Source organism: Amblyomma maculatum, chromosome 1 (genome assembly GCF_055883805.1).
Source record: "Amblyomma maculatum isolate TAMU_Amacu chromosome 1, ASM5588380v1, whole genome shotgun sequence".
Lineage (NCBI taxonomy): Eukaryota > Metazoa > Arthropoda > Arachnida > Ixodida > Ixodidae > Amblyomma > Amblyomma maculatum.
Genome location: NC_139344.1, coordinates 299,966,574 through 299,987,539, shown reverse-complemented (window position 1 = coordinate 299,987,539; position 20,966 = coordinate 299,966,574). Strand labels below are relative to the sequence as shown.

The following is a 20,966-nucleotide window of genomic DNA, read 5'->3' as shown; positions in this document are numbered from 1 at the left end:
TGTGCGCCGATTCCTTGGGTTGTGCGCTTATTATCGACGATTTTTCAGAAACTTTTCGCGCATCGCCGAACCATTGACGCAGCTTACAAAGGCTGACGTACATTTTAAATGGGAAGCGCCGCAAGGAGAAGCCTTTGACGAACTCAAGCGTCGCCTGCAGTGCACTCCTGTACTTGGCCACTTTGTTGAAAACGCCGAGACGGAAATTCACACCGACGCGAGCAGTGTGGGCCTAGGAGCGGTTCTAGTACAGAAGAGTGCCGGACAGGAGAAAGTAATCGCCTACGCTAGCAGGTCCCTAAAAAGCCGAAGTCAATTACTCGAAGACCGAGAAGGAGTGCCTCGCGATCATCTGGGCCACTTCTAAGTTTCGTCCATACCTATACGGCCGACCATTCAAGGTGGTAAGCGACCATCACGCACTCTGCTGGCTGGCTAATTTGAAAGGTCCCTCCGGCCGCCTTGCTAGATGGAGCCTACGACTCCAAGAATTTGACATGACTGTAGTCTATAAGTCAGGCCGGAAGCACTCCGACGCAGACTGCCTATCACGCGCTCCCGTCGACGCTCCCCCGAAGGACGATGACGACGACGCCTTTTTGGGACCGGTAAGCGCCAGCTGTTTCGCAGAACAACAGCGATCAGACGCTGAGGTGAAAGCGCTAGCCGATTACTTAGAAGAAAAGACCGCTTCCCCTCCTGCTGTGTCCAGGCGACATTTATCGTCGCCCGCGTTAAGCAATGGCCTCCTCGTTAAGAACTTCGCACCCAACAGGACCGCGCAGCTTCTTCTTGTGCCTAAAAACCTCCGGCAAGAAATTCTGCAGGCGTTGTACGATGAACCCACAGCAGGCCATCTCGGGTTTGCACGCACGTTGCGTCGAATTCAGGAGACGTACTACTGGCCGCGACTGCCTGCCGAAGTTGCCCACTACGTGAAGACATGTCGTGAGTGCCAACGACGCAAGACGCCGCCGATAAGGCCAGCAGGACTACTGAACCCGATTCCGCCCCCAGACCTGCCCTTTCAACAAATTGGGATGGATCTCCTCGGCCCATTTCTAGCTTCGTCTGTGGGTAACAAGTGGATCATCGTGGCCACTGACTACCTTACTCGTTACGCCGAAGCAAAAGCACTGCCCAATGGTACCGCGGCAGAAGCTGCCAAATTTTTTGTCGAACAAATTCTCTTGCGACACGGCGCCCCAGAAGTGCTCCTCACGGACAGGAGAACGGCGTTTACGGCAGAGTTGACGCAAGCCATCCTGGAATACAGTCATACAAGCCATCGACGAACAACTGCGTACCATCCCCAGAGAAATGGCCTTACGGAGCGTCTGAACAAAACGATCGCGGACATGATCGCCATGTACGTCGATGCTGAACACAAGACCTGGGACGCCATCTTGCCGTACGTGATCTTCGCGTATAACACGGCAGTCCAGGAGACGACCAGAGCGACCCCGTTCTAGCTTGTTTACGGCAGGGAGCGCACGACGACGCTCGACGCAATGCTGCCATCCGTAACTAACGAGGATAACCTTGACGTCGCCGCCTACCTGCAGCGTGCAGAGGAAGGCCGACGACTCACACGGCTGAGTATTAACAACCAACAGCGCACCGACAGCCGACGACACAACGTACGACGACGCCACGCAGAGTACAACCCAGGAGACCAAGTGTGGGTTTGGACACCAATATGCCGTCGCGGACTAAGTGAAAGGTTGTTGCGTCGATACTTTGGGCCGTACTAAATCATTCGCCGCGTCGGGCAACTGGACTAAGAAGTCATTCCCGACGGAACGTCAGCATCCCAACGGCGACGCGCACGCCTAGAAATTGTACATGTTGTGCGACTGAAGCCATATTACGCGCGTTAAGGAATCTGTGGTGTTTAAATTTTGCAGTTTTATGTTTAAGTTGCTTTGTTTTGGAACATCGAGGCCATGTTTTTTTAAGGAGGGAGTAATGCCGCGAAACCTTCAAAACTGTATTTGTTGTCTTTTAACAGCCGCCGGCATGCGGCCTTATCATTCTGATTCTGGATCACGTTTCAGTTCTGTATTCTTTGTTAATTCTCGATGTCGCGAGACGCACCTTTATCAGTTTCGTTGTAGCGCAAGATGCACCGAGAGCTGTCTCGAATATTCCGGCCACTCGTGTGTCTTTCTACAATGTTCCAGCTTGTGCTTGTAGCATTTGCGACGTTATCTAGATTGTTCTGAGCAGCCTTTAAAATGAGCGTTGACGAGTGTGACGGTCATTCTTTGTTCGACGATGACAAACACGATTGTTGCTATCGCCGTCGCCGAGTTGCTTAGTTCTTTTGCGGGTGCAAGTCAGCCCAATAAAGAGTACATTTCAGTACCGTCAAGCCTGTTTCTTCTTTTGGTGTCAACGGCCTTGTCACTACTACGTGACAATATCTATAGTTCAACAAAAAGAAAGTAATAACATTCCCATAAGAAAAGGGGTTAGGGAACGATACACAATCTCCCCAGTACTACTCACAGGTTACTTAGAGGAAGTATTCAGAAACTTGGAATGGGAGCAGTTTAGGAGGTATGGTTAATGGAGAATACCTCCGTAATCAGCAATTTGCCGATGACAATGAATGGCTAAGCAACTCAGAGGATAAATTGCAAACAATGTTTTATGACCTAGACAGAAAAAGTAGAGAGGTTGGCCTAAACATTAATACACAAAAGGCTTAAGTAATGTTCAACAGTCTCGTGAAGAAACCCGTTTAAACTAAGTAGCGAAGTACTAGAAGTGGTAGGCAAGTATTTCTATGAAGCTCAGGTAGTAACCGCAGATCTGGACCATAAATAGGAAATAACTGGGAGAATATGTTAAGGATTCAAGGGGGTTTGGCGAGTACTCGCCGATTGTGAATAGCAGCTTACTGGTATCGCTTAAAAGGAAAGTATATAACAGCTGGAGCTCATGGAGACTAATAAAAAGTGTTCTACTTTAGTTAGGACAATGCAGAGATATATTGAACGGAAAATGGTAGGTGTAACGCTAGAAGGTACGAAGCGTGCAGTGGTTCAGGGAAATAACTCGCGTTAAAGACAACGTAGTGGAAATCAGAGTAATTAAGGGGCATGAGCAGGGCATGTAGTGCGAAGAGAGGATAACCGATGGCCGCTTAGGGTAACAAATAGGGTCCCAAGGGAAGGAAAGCGTTGCAGGGGCCGGCAAAACGTTAGGTGGCCGGATGCGGTTAGGAAGTTTGCAGGGGTCAAGTAGGTGCAGCTAGCACAGGACGGTGTTAGTTGGAGTACTATGGGAAAGTGACTGTGTTTTACTTAGAAGTGGATCACCCTGTACATCTGCGTGTCCGTAGTCCAGTATCTGTCTGCTGACTTCAACGTTATGAGGACGAGGCATTGTGAGGAGGCAATGAATAATCTTGTGGTCGCTGATTTCCTCCAGTACACGCGTAGATATGTGTTCAGGGTAGTTGGTGAGAACTAGATCTAAAATGTTGTCGACACATGTTGCTTCATGATCCTGTTGTGTAATTGCAATAGGTGAAGAAAGTAGAAACATTTGGCTCGGCTATTATGAGGGATGACAGAACAATTCAACCAGTTGATAGAAGGATAGTTGAAATCCCCACACGGGACTAGAACTGACTTGGGAAATTTAAGCGTAATTATTTCGATCGTTTCATTCAGGCAATCAGAGAATTCTGAGCAGAGTCAAGCGGACGGTAAACAGCTCATATGATAAGTTTCCTATTTCCAACATGCACCGATACCCAATTTATTTCTAGTGATATGTTAACAGACACGACGATTGGGCGATATTATTTCTTTATTATCGCGATTACGCATACCCCCCGAGAACCAACCCTGTCTTTGCGAGAAATTTGAAATGACGGTGGCAGTGACAATCACAATCAAGGATTTCGTCCGAAAGCCAGGTTTCGGTGCCGAGTATTATGTTTGCGGAACATGTGTACATGAAAGATTTCGGAATATCAAGTTTAGTTAGTATGCTGCGAAAGTTAGCAAAGAGAACCAAAACGTTCTTTGAGTCCGGATACTAGCTGTGAGCTCGGCGAGAAAGTAATTATGAACCTTGTTCAGGTTGGTCTAAGTTTGGATCTTGGCTTGTTGTGGCCAGAACCTGTTTGTTTTGAGCTTTACTTCGCATGTTTTCATTATTTCCACTACACTACTAACACCCGCATTATACATAAAGATGCAACCCTCTGAAAAGCATTCCTTGAAAAGTGCCACAATATTGTTCATCGTTGGACCAGGATTCGCTTCAACAACCCCCGAACAAAGCAGTAGAAGAAGAAAAAGCAAGCGGGTTATCCCGAATGCCCCGCTCATACCAACATATTGGGTGTTCTCACGGCGCTGATAGATAGATGGATTTATTGAAAGGAAAAGGCAGAGAGGTTGGCCCGAATAATTCAAATCTGGCCTGCTACTCTGCACTGGGGAAGGGGAAGGAGGGAAGAAAGAAGGTCATGATGGGTGACGATGTGGGAGAAGGCATATGAAATATATATAGACTCAGCCGCTTGCTTTACAAGCGCGATTCAAGTCCGCAGGCGCTCAAATAACGACAAAGAGCACGCACTGCCTGGACGCCCTTCCCCTTGTCCTGCCAAGCGCCCAGCAGCAGCTCCTCCGACAGAGGCCTCTTGTCTAAACGCTTTAAGGAAGCAGCTAGCACATTTCTTTCGATCGCATACTCTGGGCACACCAATAATACATGGTCCACAGTCTCTGGAATGCCACAAGTTGAACATTCCGGTGAGTCCATCTGTCCAATTAAATGTAAGTACTTGCGCGTGAAAGCCACGTTTAAACGAAGTCTATGTATCAAGCATGCCTGATGACGCGGAATATCGCGCGGAACATTAAATTTAAATGTTCGATCGAGCCTTCTTAGACGGATGTGTCGGGCGTCTAGTTGAGCCCAGTAAGCTGCTGTAGCAATATTCATACAACCCTTTAGAAGACACGTCGTATCCGCTCTTGAAAAAGGCACTGCTGTTGGGAAGCTATTGATGAGTGCGCTTTTCGCTTCAACATCGGCCTGCTCATTCCCATGGAGGCCGCAGTGGGCAGGGATCCATTGAAACATTATCATGTGGCCTTGCAGCTGGGCAGATGTGATGAGCTCCATAATGTTTAGTGCCAGGGACTGATAGGCAGTGTGGCGTAAGAAGCTTTCCAAATTTTGTAATGCAGTCTTCGAGTCCGTGAATATACACCATTTTTGAGGTGGTTCCCCACATATGTAGCGAATAGATTCCCGAATGGCTACAAGTTCGGTAGCGGTTGATGTAGAGGTATGTCCCAAAAGGAAATGCAGAGTCGTTTTCTGAGCTGGTATGACTACAGCTGCAGCGGATGCTTGTGCTGACACAGATCCATTGGTGTATACGTGAATATAATTGGGATATTCTGACCAGATGTGTGCCAGGGTAAGTTGTTTGAGTCCACTAATTGGTACCATTGATTTCTTGAGTATTCCGGGAACACTCAGGTGCACCAAAGGTTTATCCATCGTCCATGGTGGGTGGGTGGGACGATATGGGAGGGCATATCCTGTCGGTACTTGCGACTGATGGCAGCGGAGTGCACTTGTAAAACTGCAGTCCGGCCTCTCATCCAGAATCTTGCTGAGTGGGTGAAAACGGTGTCTTGTAAGTGCTCGTAAATATACACGAAGTGGTTCGTGTGACAAGTATATGGACATTGGGCGAGCGTGTGCCTCTTCAATTGTGCCTTTGCTAGAGGTGCATCTGGGCAGTCCAAGGCATATTTTCAGTGCCTGCGCTTGCACACTCTCTAAAGTCCGCAAGCAGGACCTCTAGCAAAGGCACAATTGAAGAGGCACACGCTCGCCCAATGTCCATATACTTGTCACACGAACCACTTCGTGTATATTTACGAGCACTTACAAGACACCGTTTTCACCCACTCAGCAAGATTCTGGATGAGAGGCCGGACTGCAGTTTTACAAGTGCACTCCGCTGCCATCAGTCGCAAGTACCGACAGGATATGGGAGGGCATATACGGCACCATACGATCCTCTGGGAGCTATAACAGCAAAAAGCATGTCTTAGTCGATGAACTATGTGGCCATCAATCCCTAGGTGTCGATGGCGAGCACCAGGTTCTGCGTTCACTGGAGGCGCTGCCTTCATTGTTGCTTTACGTTTTTGTAAGGCACTCTGAGGTGAGAGCCGCGCAGGTGCTCTTTCGTCGACAAAGGCCAATCTGCAGAGGGGGAGAACGGCACCATACGATCCTCTGGGAGCTATTGAAGCAAAAAGCATGTCTTAGTCGATGAACTGTGTGGCCATCAATCACTAGGTGTCGATGGCGAGCAACAGGTTATGCGTTCACTGGAGGCGCTGCCTTCATTGTTGCTTCACGTATTTAAGGCACTCTGTGGTGAGAGCCGCGCAGGTGCTCTTTCGTCGACCAAGGCCAATCTGCAGAGGGCCAGAACGGCACCATACGATCCTCTGGGAGCTATAACAGCACAACGCATGTCTTAGTCGATGAACTATGTGGCAATCAATCCGTAGGTGTCGATGGCGAGCACCAGGTTATGTGTTCACTGGAGGCGCTGCCTTCATTGTTGCATCGCGCTTTTGTAAGGCACTCTGTGGTGAGAGACGCGCAGGTGCTCTTTCGTCGACCAAGGCCAATCAGCAGAGGGGCAGCACGGCACCATACGATCCTCTGTTGGCTATAACAGCAAACAGCATGTCTTAGTCGATGAACTATGTGGCAATCAATCCGTAGGTGTCGATGGCGAGCACCAGGTTATGCGGTAACTGGAGGCGCTGCCTTCATTGTTGCTTCACGTCTTTGTAAGGCACACTGTGAGGAGAGCCGCGCAGCTGCTCTTCCGCCTACCAAGGCCAATCAGCAGAGGGGCAGATCGGCACGAGGCGATCCTCTGGAAGCTATAACAGCAATGGGATATCTTATTCCATGAGCTATGTGGCCATGAATCCGGAGGTGTCGATGGCTAGCACCCACTTTCGAAATAGCCGGTGGCGCTGGCTTCGATGTTACGTCACGTCTTTGTCAGGCACTCAGTGGTGATAGCCGCACAGGTGCTCTTTCGTCGACGAAGCCCAATCTGCAGAGGGGCAGAACGGCACCGTACGATCCTCTGGGAGCTGTAACAGAACAAAGAATGTCTTAGTCGATGAACTATGTGGCCATCAATCCCTAGGTGTCGATGGCGAGCACCAGGTTTGCTTTCACTGGAGGCGCTGCCTTCATTGTTGCTTCACGTTTTTTAAGGCACTCTGTGGTGAGACCCGCGCAGGTGCTCTTTCGTCGACCAAGGCCAATCTGCAGAGAGGCAGAAGGGCACCATACGATCCTCTGGGAGCTGTAACAGCAAAAAGCATGTCTTAGTCGATGAACTATGTGGCCATCAATCCCTAGGTGTCGATGGCGAGCACCAGGTTATGCGTTCACTGGAGGCGCTGCCTTCATTGTTGCTTCACGTTTTTTAAGGCACTCTGTGCTGAGAGCCGCGCAGGTGCTCTTTCGTCGACCAAGGCCAATCAGCAGAGGGGCAGAACGGCACCATACGATCCTTTGGGAGCTATAACAGTAAAACGCATGTCCTAGTCGATGAACTATGAGGCCATCATACCCTAGGTGTCGATGGCGAGCACCAGGTTATGCGTTCACTGGAGGCGCTGAATTCATTGTTGCTTCACGTTTTTTAAGGCACTCTGTGCTGAGAGCCGCGCAGGTGCTCTTTCGTCGACCAAGGCCAATCAGCAGAGGGTCACAACGGCACCATACGATCCTCTGGGAGCTCTATCAGCAAAACGCATGTCTTAGTCGATGAACTATGAGGCCATCAATACCTAGGTGTCGATGGCGAGCACAAGGTTACGCGTTCACTGGAGGCGCTGCCTTCATTGTTGCTTCGCGCTTTTGTAAGGCACTCTGTGGTGAGAGCCGCACCATACGATCCTCTGGGGGCTTTAACAGCAAAAAGCATGTCTTAGTCGATGAACTATGTGGCCATGAATCCAGGGGTGTCGATGGCGAGCACCAGGTTATGCGGTAACTGGAGGCGCTCCCTTCATTGTTGCTTCACGTCTTTGTAAGGCACTCTGTGAGGAGAGCCGCGCAGCTGCTCTTCCGCCGACCAAGGTCAATCAGCAGAGGGGCAGATCGGCAAGAGGCGATCCTCTGGAAGCTATAACAGAAAATGGCACATCTTATTCGATGAGCTATGTGGCCATGAATCCGGAGGTGTCGATGGCTAGCACCCGCTTTTGTAATAGCCGGTGGCGCTGGCTTCGATGTTGCTTCAGGTTTTTGTAAGGCACTCTGTGGTGAGAGCCGCGCAGGTGCTCTTTCGTCGACTAAGGCCAATCTGCAGAGGGGCAGAACGGCACCATACAATCCTCTGGGAGCTATAACCGCAAAACGTAAGTCTTAGTCGATGAACTATGTGGTCATCGATCCCTAGGTGTCGATGGCGAGCACCAGGTTATGCGTTCACTGGAGGCGCTGCCTTCATTGTTGCTTTACGTTTTTGTAAGGCACTCTTAGGTGAGAGCCGCGCAGGTGCTCTTTCGTCGACTAAGGCCAATCTGCAGAGGGGCAGAACGGCACCATACAATCCTCTGGGAGCTATAACCGCAAAACGTAAGTCTTAGTCGATGAACTATGTGGTCATCGATCCCTAGGTGTCGATGGCGAGCACCAGGTTATGCGTTCACTGGAGGCACTGCCTTCATTGTTGCTTTACGTTTTTGTAAGGCACTCTTAGGTGAGAGCCGCGCAGGTGCTCTTTCGTCGCCTAAGGCCAATCTGCAGAGGGGCAGAACGGCACCATACGATCCTCAGGGAGCTATAACCGCAAAACGCATGTCTTAGTCGATGAACTATGTGGCCATCAATCCCTAGGTGTCGATGGCGAGCACCAGGTTATGCGTTCACTGGAGGCGCTGCCTTCATTGTTGCTTCACGTTTTTGTAAGGCACTCTGTGGTGAGAGCCGCACCATACGATCCTCTGGCAGCTATAAAAGCAAAAAGCACGTCTTAGTCGATGAACTATGTGGCCATCAATCCCTAGGTATCGATGGCGATCGCCAGGTTAGGCTTTCACTGGAGGCGCTGCCTTCACTGTTGCTTCACGTTTTTGTAAGGCACAATGTGGTGAGAGCCGCGCAGGTGCTCCTTCGTCGACCAAGGCCAATCTGCAGAGGGGGAAACGGCACCATACAATCCTCTGGGAGCTATAACAGCAAAAGCATGTCTTAGTCGATGAACTTTGTGGCCATCAATCCCTAGGTGTCGATGGCGAGCACCAGGTTATCCGTTCACTGGAGGCGCTGCCTTCATTTTTTGCTTCACGTTTTTGTAAGGCACTCTGTGCTGAGAGCCGCGCAGGTGCTCTTTCGTCGACCAAGGCCAATCTGCAGAGGGGCAGAACGGCACCATACGATCCTCTGGGAGCTATAACAGCAAAAAGCATGTCTTAGTCGATGAAATATGTGGCCATCAATCCCTAGGTGTCGATGGCGAGCACCAGGTTATGCGTTCACTGGAGGCGCTGCCTTCATTGTTGCTTCACGTTTTTGTAAGGCACTCTGTGCTGAGAGCCGCGCAGGTGCTCTTTCGTCGACCAAGGCCAATCTGCAGAGGGGCAGAACGGCACCATACGATCCTCTGGGAGCTATAACAGCAAAAAGCATGTCTTAGTCGATGAAATATGTGGCCATCAATCCCTAGGTGTCGATGGCGAGCACCAGGTTATGCGTTCACTGGAGGCGCTGCCTTCATTGTTGCCTCACGTTTTTGTAAGGCACTCTGTGGTGAGAGCCGCACAGGTGCTTTTTCGTCGACCAAGGCCAATCTGCAGAGAGGTAGAATGGCACCATACGATCCTCTGGGAGCTATAACAGCGAAACGAATGTCTTAGTCGATGAACTATGTGGCCATGAATCCCTAGGTGTCGATGGCGAGCACCAGGTTATGCGTTCACTGGAGGCGCTGCCTTCATTGTTGCTTCGCACATTGTAAGGCACTCTGTGGTGAGAGCCGCGCAGGTGCTCTTTCGTCGACCAAGGCCAACCAGCAGAGGGGCAGCATGGCACCATACGATCCTCTGGGAGCTATAACAGCAAAACGCATGTCTTAGTCGATGAACTATGTGGCCATCAATCCCTAGGTGTCGATGGCGAGCACCAGGTTATGCGTCCACTGGAGGCGCTGCCTTCATTGTTGCTTCTAGTTTTTAAGGCACTCTGTGGTGAGAGCCGCGCAGGTGCTATTTCGTCGACCAAGGCCAATCTGCAGAGGGCAGAACGGCACCATACGATCCTCTGGGAGCTATAACAGCAAAAATCATGTCTTAGTCGATGAACTATGTGGCCATCAATCCCTAGGTGTCGATGGCGAGCACAAGGATATGCGTTCACTGGAGGCGCTGCCTTCATTGTTGCTTCACATTTTTGAGAGGCGCTCTGTGGTGAGAGCTGCGCAGGTGCTCTTTCGTCGACCAAGGCCAATCTGCAGAGGGGCAGAACGGCACCATACGATCCTCTGGGAGCTATAACAGCACAACGCATGTCTTAGTCGATGAACTATGTGGCAATCAATCCCTAGGTGTCGATGGCGAGCACCAGGTTATGCTTCCACTGGAGGCGCTGCCTTCATTGTTGCTTTACTTTTTTGTAAGGCACTCGGAGGTGAGAGCCGCGCAGGCGCTCTTTCGTCGACCAAGGCCAATCTGCAGAGGGGCAGAACGGCACCATACGATCCTCTGGGAGCTATAACAGCAAAAATCATGTCTTAGTCGATGAACTATGTGGCCATCAATCCCTAGGTGTCGATGGCGAGCACTAGGATATGCGTTCACTGGAGGCGTTGACTTCATTGTTGCTTCACGTTTTTTTGAGGCACTCTGTGGTGAGAGCAGCGCAGGTGCTCTTTCGTCGACCAAGGCCAATCAACAGAGGGTCAGAACGGCACCATACGATCCTCTGGGAGCTATAACAGCAAAACGCATGTCTTAGTCAATGAACCATGAGGCCATCAATCCCTAGGTGTCGATGGCGAGCACCAGGTTATGCGTTCACTGGAGGCGCTGCCTTCATTGTTGCTTCGCGCTTTTGTAAGGCACTCTGTGGTGAGAGACGCGCAGGTGCTCTTTCGTCGACCAAGGCCAATCAGCAGAGGGGCAGCACGGCACCATACGATCCTTTGGGAGCTATAACAGCAAAACGCATGTCTTACTCGATGAACTATGTGGCCATCAATCCCTAGGTGTCGATGGCGAGCACCAGGTTATGCGTTCACTGGAGGCGCTGCCTTCATTGTTGCTTCTAGTTTTCATAAGGCACTCTGTGGTGAGAGCCGCGCAGGTGCTCTTTCGTCGGCCAAGGCCAATCTGCAGAGGGGCAGAACGGCACCATACGATCCTCTGGGGGCTATAACAGCAAAAAGCATGTCTTAGTCGATGAACTATGTGGCCATGAATCCAGGGGTGTCGATGGCGAGCACCAGGTTATGCGGTAACTGGAGGCGCTGCCTTAATTGTTGCTTCATGTCTTTGTAAGGCACTCTGTGAGGAGAGCCGCGCAGCTGCTCTTCCGCCGACCAAGGCCAATCAGCAGAGGGGCAGATCGGCACGAGGCGATCCTCTGGAAGCTATAACAGCAAATGGCACATCTTATTCGATGAGCTATGTGGCCATGAATCCGGAGGTGTCGATGGCTTGCACCCGCTTTTGTAATAGCCGGTGGCGCTGGCTTCAATATTGCGTCACGTCTTTGTCAGGCACTCTGTGGTGATAGACGCACAGGTGCGCTTTCGTCGACCAAGGCCAATCTGCAGAGGGGCAGAACGGCACCATACGATCCTCTGGGAGCTATAACAGCAAAAAGCATGTCTTAGTCGATGAACTATGTAGCCATCAAACCCTAGGTGTCGATGACGAGCACCAGGTTATGCGTTCACCGGAGGCGCTGCCTTCATTGTCGCTTCACGTTTTTGTAAGGCACAATGTGGTGAGAGCCGCGCAGGTGCTCCTTCGTCGACCAAGGCCAATCTGCAGAGGGGCAGAACGGCACCATACAATCCTCTGGGAGCTATAGCAGCAAAAACCATGTCTTAGTCGATGAACTTTGTGGCCATCAATCCCTAGGTGTCGATGGCGAGCACCAGGTTATGCGTTCACTGGAGGCGCTGCCTTCATTGTTGCTTCACGTTTTTGTAAGGCACTCTGTGGTGAGAGCCGCACAGGTGCTTTTTCGTTGACCAAGGCCAATCTGCAGAGGGGCAGATCGGCACGAGGCGATCCTCTTGAAGCTATAACAGGAAATGGCACATCTTATTCGATGAGCTATTTGCCCATGAATCCGGAGGTGTCGATGGCTAGCACCCGCTTTTGTAATAGCCGGTGGCGCTGGCTTCATGTTGCGTCACGTCTTTGTCAGGCACTCTGTAGTGAGAGCCGAGCAGGTGCTCTTTCGTCGACCAAGGCCAATCTGCAGAGAGGCAGAGCGGCACCATACGATCCTCTGGGAGCTATAACAGCGAAACGCATGTCTTAGTCGATGAACTATGTGGCCATCAAGCCCTAAGTGCCGATGGCGAGCACCAGGTTATGCGTTCATTGGAGGCGCTGCCTGCATTGTTGCTTGACGTTTTTGTAGGGCACTCTGTGGTGAGAGCCGCGCAGGTGCTCTTTCGTCGACGAAGACCAATCTGCAGAGGGGCAGAACGGCCCCGTACGATCCTCTGGGAGCTATAACAAGAAAAAGCATGTCTTAGTCGATGAACTATGTGGCCATCAATCCCTAGGTGTCGATGGCGAGCACCAGGTTATGCGTTCATTGGAGGCACTGCCTTCATTGTTGCTTCACGTTTTTGTAAGGCACTCTGTGCTGAGAGCCGCGCAGGTGCTCTTTCGTCGACCAAGGCCAATCAGCAGGGGGGCAGAACGGCACCATACGATCCTCTGGGAGCTATAACAGCAAAACGCATGTCGTAGTCGATGAACTATGTGGCCATCAATCCGTAGGTGTCGATGGCGAGCACCATTTTATGCGTTCACTGGAGGCGCTGCCTTCATTGTTGCTTCACGTTTTTGTAAGGCACTCTGTGGTGAGAGCTGCGCAGGTGCTCTTTCACCGACCAAGGTCAATCAGCAGAGAGGCAGCACGGCAAGAGACGATCTTCTGGAAGCTATAACAGTAAAAAGCACGTCTTATTCGACGAACTATGTAGCCATGAATCCCGCAGTTTCGATGGCGAGCACCCGCCTTTGTAGTAACCGGTGGTGCTGGCTTCGTGTTGCGTCACGCCTTTGTCAGGCACTCTGTGGTGAGAGTCGCGCAGGTGTCCTTTCCGCAGGGCAGCACGGCATGACGCGATCCTCTAGGAGCTATAACAGTAAAGAGCACGTATTAGTTGGTGAATTATTTGGCCATGAATCCCGAGGTGTCCAGGGCGAGCACCCGCTTTTGTAGTAAACCATATCTTCAGCGCGGTAAACGGGACAAAAGAGAGAAAAAATATAACGACAAACACAGCGGCATGTTTGTCGTTATATGTTTTATCTCTTGTCTCGTTTGTCCTGCTGTGGATATGGAATATCGTCCCCAAACTCTCCCAACAACTGACCTTGTAGTAGCCGGTGGCGGTGGCTTCGATGTTGCGTCACATTTTTTCAGGCACTCAGTGGTGACAGCTACGCAGTACTCTTTCATTGACAGAGGCCAATCTGCATAGAGGCTGCATGCACGAAGTGATCCTCTGGGAGCTATATCATCAAAAAGCAGGTCTTAGTCGTTGAACTCTGTGGCCATGAATAACCGGCTATGAGGATGAATTTAGAACGGTTTGTTGAAAACGAAAATTGCACTTTTTGTCAAATTATAAAGTCATATATTGTGTAGATAGCCTACATTGTATATAATATGAGTATGCTGTACTAATTGCGTTCTTTAATTGTCATTCATTATTTACTGATGATTAAAAAGTGAACTGTATGCTGCGGCATCTTCATATATTGCTCGATAACACAAATCTAATGTGATTGCCCTGGGACAATTGTTAAATTCCATGAACTACTTTTAAATAGTTATTGTAATAGATAATGTTTTCTCTGCAGCATCAAGAAAATTATTGTTGAAAAAATTTCAACCGATGACGTCGAAAATTTTATATCCTAGAGCTATCGCTCAATCATGGGTTCCATCCCTATAATTTTGTATGCCTGTGTGTGTGCGTGCGTGCGCGCGCGCGCGCGCGCGTGCGTGTGTGTGTGTGTGTGTGTGTGCGTGTGCGTGTGTGTGTGCGTGTGTGTCAGTGTGAGTTAGTGAATGCGAGCCAGCGAGTGCACGCGCGCTTGGGGGGGTTCTATGCGTGCGTGAATGCTTGAGTGCGAATCAGTTCTGCTGACTGACGATTACGCGCAAAAGAGCAAGCGAGCTAAGGGCTACAGGCGAGTTAATAACGTTCTACTGGAAATCAAGGAGAAGCAATGGCCATGGGTTTGTAAGTTGAGAAAGAAGGGCAAGCGAGCGCATTTGGAGAAAAGACAAGCGGAGCTGGTGGTTGGCTAAGAAAGTTTTCTGTGATTAATTGGACGTATATGGCACGGGACCATAGTAATTGCAAGGTTATCAAATAAACAAGGTAGCAGGGGAGGGGTCTATTTCGTGGTACCTTTTGATGAAACTAGCGCGCTACACTTGGAAAAACAAAAAATTTGAGATACACACGTCGAACGCGCACTGGCATACGATTTATTTAGACAAGCCAGACGTAAAAATAATCAACGTGCATGCTCAGCTCTATGTAAACTCATTTCTGCCAGCTGTGTCTGTCATATTCATACGAATGCACATATACTCCTTTATTAGTTTTATCTTCTCGCTTGTTAGCATGAGCGAAGATGCGCTTGCTTACGCATTTGTTTTCTTGAGCATCCTGAAAAGCTTTATTTTTTTCTTTGGCACGACCTAGCTGGTGGTTCCTAAAAGAACGGCGTACATTTGTACTTCACGCAAAGAGGAGCAAGGTTCCCGGGAATCGTGATTTCACTTGCATGATTCCTCTGCTTTCTTAACCAATTGTATTCACACATTTGCCGGTTTGGCCATTATTACTCAGCAGTATGACACGAGAATATTATCGCGATGCCAGAATCACATTCAGCAAATGTTGGGTGTGCAATTTCACATATGTTAAATCTGTCCTCGACATGCTTATTCGTTTTATGGAGGCGGGTCACTGAGAGAGCATAGCAATTATGTTGGTAAAATTGTGAATCGTTTGAACACCGCTCTTCATTGCGTTAAGTACAAATGTACGCTGTGCTTTGAAATACGCAGCTTAGCTCATGTAAGAGGCAAAACGGAAAGAAAAGCAATTTAAGACATGGGAAGTTGGAGAAGGCAAGTGCGTAAGCACACTATCGGCCATGCTAATCAGTAACGAGGTAAGACAAATTAAGAAACCTACACACAAAACACGATTTACTTGAAATGGGAGCTGTAACTGCAGCCATCCGATTTTTAACTCCATGCCATGGGGAACGAGCTCTGGTCAAAACGGAGCACAGAACCTTGTGAACTCTGAAGCCACTTTGTCTGTTCTTCGACGGAGCTCTGGCGCAGATTTAACCGAATTTTGAATCCCCCATTCTAATGTTGTACAAAAGAGTATGGCAATTGAGATAACGAAAGGCCGAAGTGACGCTGTGTTCCATAAGCATATGCCAGTGGAAAGCACGCTTCTCAGAGTATTTGTTTCATCAGTTTCACTTTCGAAGCAGCAAGTTTATTTTCGGCGAGAGATGCACTCAACAGCAGAAGGCGTAAGAACTGTGTTGCGCCGAGCGAGGAGGATGTTGCAACGCTCCTTAGAATAGGTCAACTAGATCAGGTATAGGTAGGCCTAACGTCTCGAATTGCGCCGCCGAATGGAGCCCGGCCCGGTTTGACTGTGTCGAAAGAGTTATCGTGAACAGCGCATTCAACGGACGTGCAACTGAGGCACCTAGTAGGTGCCTCCATGAGAAATTCCCTGCTGTTGTTCGCTTCCGTCCCACTCGACACAACTCGTTCTTGCTTTGTCGTGCCCAAGCGGAATATTTCTGCCTTGAAGGATAAACCCATTCTTGTGCCTGTCTGGGCAGAGAATGTCATCGTAAGTATTTTTCTGTACTGCGTCTTAATCGCGCGTGTCGAGGCGGCCTTCAAGAGAGCGGCAGGTCAGCGTTAAATTTCGGTCAGCCCATCTTACGCGCTCGGTGCTAGTCTTCTCATATGTCTGCATTCATGTTTCTGTTGCCAGTGGTTTAGGCAGTTTTATTCAATTAAAAAATCTCAGGACGAATTCCAATTTTGTTTTCGTGCATATATATGAACCATTCGCAACATTTTTAAGTGATCGCCTGACTTGGTGCATGCACTTGGTAGAACTCATTAATTTTAACTGATCGCTTTTTTTCAGGCTGCAGTATCCGGAAAAAAATTCTTCCCTGCGCGTTACCCGAAGTGCTTGTTGTCTCGCCGGACCTTTCTGAACCGTGTTTCTGTGGCTTTCAAGCATAAACTGTTGTGCATGCAGGTGGTCAGAAATTCAGTTAGAATTTTATTCACCGTAGTTTGAAGTTGAATGTTTCCTGCGGCAAATTATTTTTGTAAATTACACTTGAGTGTCATGAAAGAGATTGATTTCTGTCAAAGAAATTTGCATTTTTACAACCCTGCTCCTCCTTCCCGCTTGTCCCTGCTGATTGATTGTGTTTGGGCGTTACACATTGTTTACTTGCTATGAAATGCAAGTCCCGAGCATAACAGTGGTCAACATGTTGTAGCTATGAAACAGTTGTTACGCCTTACCGAACAAAAATTAGGAAGCACATTTGTTAACTCCTTCCCCTGGTGAACTTGCGCATGAAACTAGCGCGTGGTACGCTGAAAAACGAAGTGGATATCACACGCGCTGTAGCGCCGACACATGCGAAGAAGGAGGGCCCTGCACGGAGGAGGCAGCTTCGGAACGCTCGGGACTTTCGCCTTGGCCGGACACTGCAGCTTCTCCTCAAATAAATGTGGTCGTGGTCGCCCCTGACCGGCGACCTCCACAAAACTAATTAAACGTTGTATTTTCTGTGCGGAATACATGAGAAAGTTTCGAATGCCGAAGCATGCTGCTCTTCATGCTTGCATGTGCTTTCAGTATCTTTTTCTTCAGTTCCTATATTCTCATTTTATTCTTGTGTTACGAATGCTACTTCGAATTGAAGGCAAGCATGTCTTTCTGGGCCGAGAAACTTAATGTCAGCAAGGGCCGGTAATTATTCAGTGTGGTACTTTTAATGTTACATTTTTATAAGAAGGCATGTTTATATAAAAACGCTTTTTACATAATTTCTAATGTTACCTCGTCTGTTCCTAGTATGGTTTGTGTAATATTTTGCAGCCGGACAGTACTCACAGTAGAGCCGGGTTGAAGGTCAATATAGAAAGATTTGACGGCAGCCATTGACTGCTGTAAAGTTCGATTGAATTTCGTAATTACAAAGAGTAAACTGCCGCTACCGGTCTTCCGCTGGATACGCTGCGTGTGGCTGCAACGTCATGTGTAGGGTATGTAACAAGAAGGATGTAAATGCTGCCTTCCTACGTGCTTTCCGTGGAAGTTTTCGCTCAGTTCCTAGCCGCACTACTTCTTAAAGATGTATACGTAGAATATACCACACCTTCTAAGTCCTTTCGCTCTTACATAGTGTCAGCAAATAGCACAGTTGCGCCTATATTTTACGAACAGGGTGAAAAGACCAAAATTAAACCGGCTGCCTCTTTGAGGACGTCGGTAAGGCGAGATCATGGCGCCGTGCACATCACGTAGGCGCTACATTGCGCAGCGTATCCCTCGGCAGAAAGAAATCACTGGCGGCGATGCGAAACTGGTTTAGTTTGGGACGCTGTAGTGGAGGACTGCGAAACCTGGGATTCTTTAACGTACGTGCTGACACTGCACAACCTATGGATGCCTTGTTTATTGCCTCCATCTAAAAGCGGCTGCCGCAGCCGCGATTCAATCCCACATCCTTGGGCACAATAGTTGAGCGCCCAAGCTAATGCAGCACCACGGCGGAGCATTTGCGAAATTGAATCGAACCTAATAGCAGTGGTAAAGGCCACGGCAAAAACGTCACATATGAACCGCAAATGAACGTATTTTTGTAGTTAGCATGTGCTCTCTATACCGACCGTAAGTACTCCGCATATTTCGGAGGGAAACTCGACCCCATATCGCCTCCCATTGTATACCGTAACTACTCCCTTTTTTGGGGAGTGAAATACTAAACGAAATGAACTCTCGCCGCCACCCGCATATGCTCCTTTTTTCTTGGGGTCAAACTTGACCCCAGATTTTGCGTTCTGAATCGAATCTCGTTTATGCTCCGATGATGGGTGAATGACGATGATGTGTTTACCCTGTAGATGCGTACGGATATGACACTACCGGCAGCAATGAGTTTTCGTGGGTGCCTCGAATTAGGCATGCGCATGGATTATATTTAATAATGTACCCCTTGTTTGAATAAACCGTAGTTGCCAGTTAGCGCTCGTCCTGTGTACCTCGTTTCTTCTGTCGCTACAGGACGTCACGAATGAATCTCTTTCGGCGAGTCGGGGCGACGTCGGTTCATGTTTCTCTGCGAATAAAGACATCATTTCTTTCAATGCTTTGGCCAATGCATTTGTTGTATCTGGATGTCTTCTCGTAAGAGCCGACTAGCAGTAATGATCTCATGAAGATTTTAGTTCTCGTCCACTTGCATTGTTCTTCTTTTACGGCCACATCCAGTCGTTAAAGACGGGAGTGAAAAAGGTGTGGGTAAAGCCTGGAACTAAAACATCTTTGTTTCACTTCCACACCGAAAAGCTGCGAGTAAAAACCTGAATGAACGATAAATGCATTTATGTGCCATCGGGAACTTTTTCTACAAGCAAGAGGAGGACATAGAACACGTATTCATCTGGGATGTTCTGCAATTGGTATTTATTAAATACCTCCACTCAAAACGCAGGTGATTAGGCCTGTGATGAACGCAGTGATACAATTTTCCTGCTTGGCTTGCACGCAGTGTGGATTAATGTGCAATGGCTTGCCAGAGCCTGATCTGTGCAGGTATATTTTATGAAATCCATGACGGTCCTCATCGACAGAGACTGTAGCGAACAAACTGGCCTCCTGTTTGAAAAACTGAAATAATTCACTGCCAGATAAGAGTACTGCAATATGTGCAACATAATATGTATTATATTGCATTGTTTCATTTGAATTGTATTGCAATGTTTTTGTTATAATTTGTCATCTCGCAATAAAAGCAATAAAGACAAAAAAAGAGGATCGGAGGGATGGTGATTCGATTCCTGGCTTGGCATATGTTCGTGCTGATACGCTTTGAAGACAGGCTCAGCCCATCATGAGCCAAGAAATAATTTAAAAACCAATATTTGCAGCCGATTTACCTACGTTGGCATGTTCGCCTTTCAAGAATAGGTTGGCACAATCAACGTTTAGGGAGAGCACTGAATGCAATCCGCTGTGAACGGCTGAAAATTGGGGAAAGGGATTGGCAGTGGCATTATTTGCTCTCGGGCCAGCAAAGCGGGTCTGTATGCGGTTCAAAAACCTTCCTTCAGGGAACATCACAGAAACAACGCCGTCGGTCCCAGCAGTCGAACACTAAAACGAGATGCTTTCGCGGCTTCACATCTGCTTCGAGTTGGTGCGACCTGTTGTGTCGTCTCTCGAAGACCTCACAGCCGGCCATTCGCGTCTCGTTTCAGTTATAATTACGCGTCCTGCCGGACGGATATGCGCGGCATATCTTGCCACTAAGCAGACATACAAGTGTATCGGCCACTCACCCGTGGCCTTCATCTGGTAGGAGGCCTCGACGGCGTCTCGGCGTAAAGAATACAACCGCAGCTGTAGAGACAGCACGCGACGTGTGGACGTAATCACTACCGGTGCGTCCAGCCGGCAAAGGTCGTCCAGCAGCGTGCGGCCCTCGTCCTCGCCCTCGAAGACCTGCGAATGTTACCCCGCGTGTCAGGCTCTTTTTCCTCACCAGAAAAGTTCACAGCTGCTGCTGACAAAACTATAATCCAGCCGGAATCATGTGCGATCCACGGGGCTCACCCGTAGGTACTCGAGGTCGCAGCGCTGCAGGTCTAGGCGGGTGAGTGTGAGCTCGACCGTCTGGTCGCTGCCCGCGTAAACCGTCCAACGGCAGATAGCCGGGAAAGCTGCATACACGCCATTGCGCGGGAAACGCAGGCGTCCGGCGGCCGCCCGGTGCTCCTCGTTGCAACCTAGCACACGCCAGCTGACGTGGAGGCCGTTCTTCTCCAGCGCGCGGTCGCTGAGAAAGAGTAGCGATACCGAGGAGCTGCGCGTGTGCACGGGCTCCGGGGCCAGCTTGCCGCAAAGCCGAGGGTGGCTCCGGACTTGGCCTTCGCTCTTTTCCAGCACCTGCAAGGATGTTCCTGCTATGGCCGCCCGCATGTTTCCTAACAGAAGCTCAATGAGAACGCAAGAGGGGGTCTTAAATGCTGAAAGGGAAAAAAATTGCTGTTGGCAGCACCACAGGCAACTAGAAGTGCGCGCCGTGCCGGTTTGGACCGGCGGCGGATTGGTGGCCATTTTTAGTCGGTGTGGTAACCGAAACCGAGAATCGAAAATGTTATTTAGCTGCTTTTGGAACGTTACTTCATTCAAATTTTAGGGTTTTCACACAGACTACAAGCGCATATACAAATTGAAAAAGAATTTAGGTTGACAGCCATTCTAAGCCGACCCCAAAAGTTAAAGCCCTCCGCACCCCCCCCCCCCCCCCCTAAAAAAAAGCTGTCCTAAAATGTAGGCCGGCAGAAAAAAAAAAAGCAATTGATAA

General features: G+C 49.2%; 1 protein-coding gene across 1 annotated transcript in view; it reads right to left on the bottom strand.

Annotated features, from left to right (window-relative positions):
- The window catches only part of LOC146206901 (cubilin-like), a 324,785-nt gene that overhangs the window by 204,632 nt on the left and 99,187 nt on the right, over window positions 1-20,966 (bottom strand). The window contains exons 5-6 of the mRNA XM_084575889.1: window positions 20,213-20,545; window positions 19,939-20,101 (exon numbers count right to left, since the gene is read on the bottom strand). Of these exons, the coding sequence (XP_084432015.1) occupies window positions 19,939-20,101; window positions 20,213-20,545 (496 nt within the window). The remainder of the gene's footprint in view (window positions 1-19,938; window positions 20,102-20,212; window positions 20,546-20,966) is intronic.